Source organism: Vespula pensylvanica, chromosome 18, assembly GCF_014466175.1.
Source record: "Vespula pensylvanica isolate Volc-1 chromosome 18, ASM1446617v1, whole genome shotgun sequence".
NCBI classification, from domain to species: Eukaryota; Metazoa; Arthropoda; class Insecta; order Hymenoptera; family Vespidae; genus Vespula; species Vespula pensylvanica.
Window position 1 is genome coordinate 76135 of NC_057702.1, and position 3749 is coordinate 79883.

At 36.6% G+C, this 3749-nt stretch overlaps 2 protein-coding genes across 2 annotated transcripts in view; both read left to right on the top strand.

Moving 5' to 3' along the window:
• Positions 1 to 916, top strand: part of LOC122635588 (actin, alpha skeletal muscle) — a 1033-nt gene extending 117 nt beyond the window's left edge. Inside the window, exon 2 of the mRNA XM_043825970.1 lies at positions 5 to 916. Coding sequence (XP_043681905.1) covers positions 5 to 304 — 300 coding nt within the window. The 3' untranslated portion in view covers positions 305 to 916. The remainder of the gene's footprint in view (positions 1 to 4) is intronic.
• Positions 917 to 3732: 2816 nt separating this feature from the next.
• The window catches only part of LOC122635589 (actin, alpha skeletal muscle), a 751-nt gene continuing 734 nt past the window's right edge, over positions 3733 to 3749 (top strand). Inside the window, exon 1 of the mRNA XM_043825971.1 lies at positions 3733 to 3741. Coding sequence (XP_043681906.1) covers positions 3733 to 3741 — 9 coding nt within the window. The remainder of the gene's footprint in view (positions 3742 to 3749) is intronic.

Genomic DNA, 3749 nt, shown 5'->3' on the forward strand with positions numbered 1-3749 from the left:
CGAGACCGTCTACAACTCCATAATGAAGTGCGACGTCGACATTCGTAAGGACCTTTACGCCAACAACGTTCTTTCCGGTGGTACCACCATGTACCCTGGTATCGCCGATCGTATGCAGAAGGAAATCACTGCCCTCGCACCCTCGACCATCAAGATCAAGATCATAGCACCTCCCGAGAGGAAATACTCCGTATGGATCGGCGGTTCGATCCTCGCTTCCCTATCTACCTTCCAACAGATGTGGATCTCGAAGCAGGAGTACGACGAGTCCGGTCCTGGTATTGTCCATCGCAAGTGCTTTTAAATCTATTATTGAACAGTGTCAGAAATGCGACACAGATTTTGAAGAATTAACGTCTGGGTTGCGTGTAGGAGTTTTGTTGAGAGAGAGATGATCGAATTTATACGAACAATTGTGCTGTTACGAAAGAAAATCATTGACACATCAGCATTCGACTTTTCGTTATCAGGTTATATATTTTCTTGGGATTTTTTTTTTTTTTTTCTTTTTTTCCAAATAATGAGTACAATCTACTCAATCTATTTTAAGTTTGTAACTTTTTGCAAGAAGGAAAGTCGAAGTGAACGTTATTACATCGAATGTTAGTGTAATCAGAGATTTCCAAAGATAATCATTATGTTAAAATGAGCTTTGGAAGTGGCCACGCTTAGTTGACCGTTATGTCGCCATTAAGATTGCTTACTATCTTAATGTTAAATATGTTGTCTGTAATCGTACAATTAAGTTCATATTCATTCTATCTGGGTTGTTAACGAAGCAAGGCTTCTAAAGTGCATCTGATCCTATTATAATATACTTTGTAAATATTATATACTAAATCATTGTTGCATTGTTGCAATACAATTGACAAACAATGTCAAATATAAACCTAAATATACATTTCACACGACATTATAAATATGATTTAATACTAAAACACGATATTATATCCTCTCCTTGTATAAATCCTTTAGACGTTTACTGGATTTTAACGCACGTTTCGACGATGTTTTATTATTCGATAAAGCAATTCAGAAGACTTCCTTTACAAACTCTATTTTGTCCCTATGTATTCAGCTAAGTGTTACTCTTGAGATGCGCGCACATTGCGTAATATCTATTTTTAGTTTATTAGAATTAAATTTTTCCTATATAATCGCGTTCTTTACCGTAGCCCAATTGTAGTCCTGAATTAGAAACTGCTTTCAAAGTTAAACCGAATTAAAACGCGCAATAATATATTTGTCATCGATATGTATTCGTCATAATTTTTAATCACTTTTTCACCAGAATCGATAGTCACGCTCTCAAGCAAAAGCACGTCTGAGTAATTGCGAAGCAATGTCCAAAAAAGCTGTCTCGCCGCACGAGGTAGCTTTTATCAAAACTTGGCTCTCCCATGCATCCAAATTAGGTACGAGGAATCTATTTTTACGAACAGTCACTCACATCGATTTCCAGTAGCTTCTTATGATATTTATGAATCTCAGCGATCGTCGTCCAACCATCAATTGTTTGATCGTGTATATTAGTTAATTGGTTAGACAGAATATATATATAAATAAAAGTATCCACGCACGTATTAGCATTAAAAAATAAAATTACTTGTATATTAGTGCATTTGTGAGAATGGTATGTCTATCGAATGGCACTCCATATACGTATAAGAGAGGCGAAACTATAAAAAGAGGATCCTTTTTATAAATCTTTAAAAAAGCATCTTTAAGAATAAAGCTTCGCTGTTTAATTGTTGATTATTTATTCGTTATTCTTTGCTCTTTTCAATGAAAGTGCTAAGTAATCAGCTATAGCAAGTATTCATTTTGCTTGTTTTACACAAAAAAGAAAGTTGTTTTACAATAGCTGCTGCGTCAAATAAAAATATAAATTAATTCATGTCCCAGTAATATACGCGTTATTATTTTTAGAGTAAATAAACAGTCTGTGAAAGTTTATTTTGATAGTTTTGTAGAGGATCTTTCACAATTAATAAAAAGAACGAATTATCCATTTAACTGAGAGATTCGATGAGAGGCTCTACTTGCAATTATGACTTTTAATTGGAAAATTGAAAAAGATTGATCATTGATGATTCATTTTTTTTCTTGTTAAGAGGGGAAGAGGGGAGAGGGGGGAAAGAAGTAATGTCGTTATTAACAAAATATAGAAAAGAACGATATCGTTCTTCCATAACGCATGTAGCTGAAAATAACAATAAGTAATCGCCCGCGAAAAATTCACTCGTAAAATATCATGTCTATCTGAGAAGAAAAATATAAATTCGTTCGTATAGTTTTGTATCGAATTTTGGATCGGATTAAGTGTTAAGTGATTTTCAATTAATTTGATGTATTATATATAAAAAAGAAAGAAAAAAATTGTTAACTACGTGAGAACTGATCATAAGAAGGATCGAGATGTAGAAGTTTTTGAAGCTATACATTGATCTCTCGCTTAGATCTCGCAACCGCCTAGTTCGGCGAGCGTCGCGACGCCCGCGAGGCAAGCCTTTTTCGTGCCTGTCGAGCACGCACCATTCCACGAAAATGCGGGGGTGTACTGACGAGAGCATATATTCGACGTCGCGACGCCCAAAGGCACAGACGCCACTCCAACTCTGTCTCGTGCACGGTACGTATATAATAAACCCTAAGATACTTTCTAACAATCTTACTCCAGTCACTCATCTTTGATATTATATGGATATAGATAACATTCTTGCATGTATACGACTTAACGATCTCTCGTTCGTAAGATCCGTTCTTATCAATGTATAACATCTTCTTTAAGTTTTAACGAAACCAATAGAAACGAAAATTAAATTCAAGGAAAAATCGTTCGACTGACTTGACTTTAACCAAATGATACTTTCGACAGCGATTAATTTTCTTTATCAAAGCGGAGAAAGAATCAACTTAATGCTGGCGTTTAACGAATCTCTTCGGATGAGTATTCGCGCAGTTACTTTCGACTTTGTCGACCTCTCTTTCGCTCTCTCTTCGTCAACAATATTTATAATTAAAGCTATACAATAGCGGATTGATGGAGACAGAGAGAGAGAGAGAGAGAGAGAGAGAGAGAGAGAGAGAGAGAGAGAGAGAGAGAGAGAGAGAACTGTTTCGCTCGCAAAATAATTAAGCTTTCTTAGGCTAGATTCACACCCTATTTGCGAATTTAATTCCAGAGGCGCAATTAATTAATATGGCAGCAAGGTATCGTCTTAAACATCGAGGTCTTTAGCCGCGTACGCTACTGCGATCCTTTTCAAAGCATAGCGTAATTTTGGCACGCACGGGCATATGAGCTATGCTTTTTCACTTAACGGCCGAGCCGGGGCGACGTCGGATACTATAAACATTGCTTGAACTTATTAGGGAGCGTCCGTTGGTCGTCCATCTAAACTTAGCTATCCGCCGCACAGAAATAACTTTGCAACGCTGAAGCCGCTCGCCTATCGTTTTATAGGCAACTGGGTCAATCCTGGCTAGCGATGATTTCTGAAAACGTTATTGAGAAATTTTTTGAAGCAACACTATAATCATAGAAATCTGTTATATATAAAAAGAACGATCGCAAAAGATTTTAGCTAAAACATTTTGATGCGTGATAAACTACGCAATTGTCAAGGGATAACCAATTAATGCAAAATGACGCTTCTTTTTTTATAGATCTTTAAACCCGAACAAAAAGCACAATGTGCGACGACGAAGTAGCCGCCCTTGTCGTGGACAATGGATCTGGTATGTGT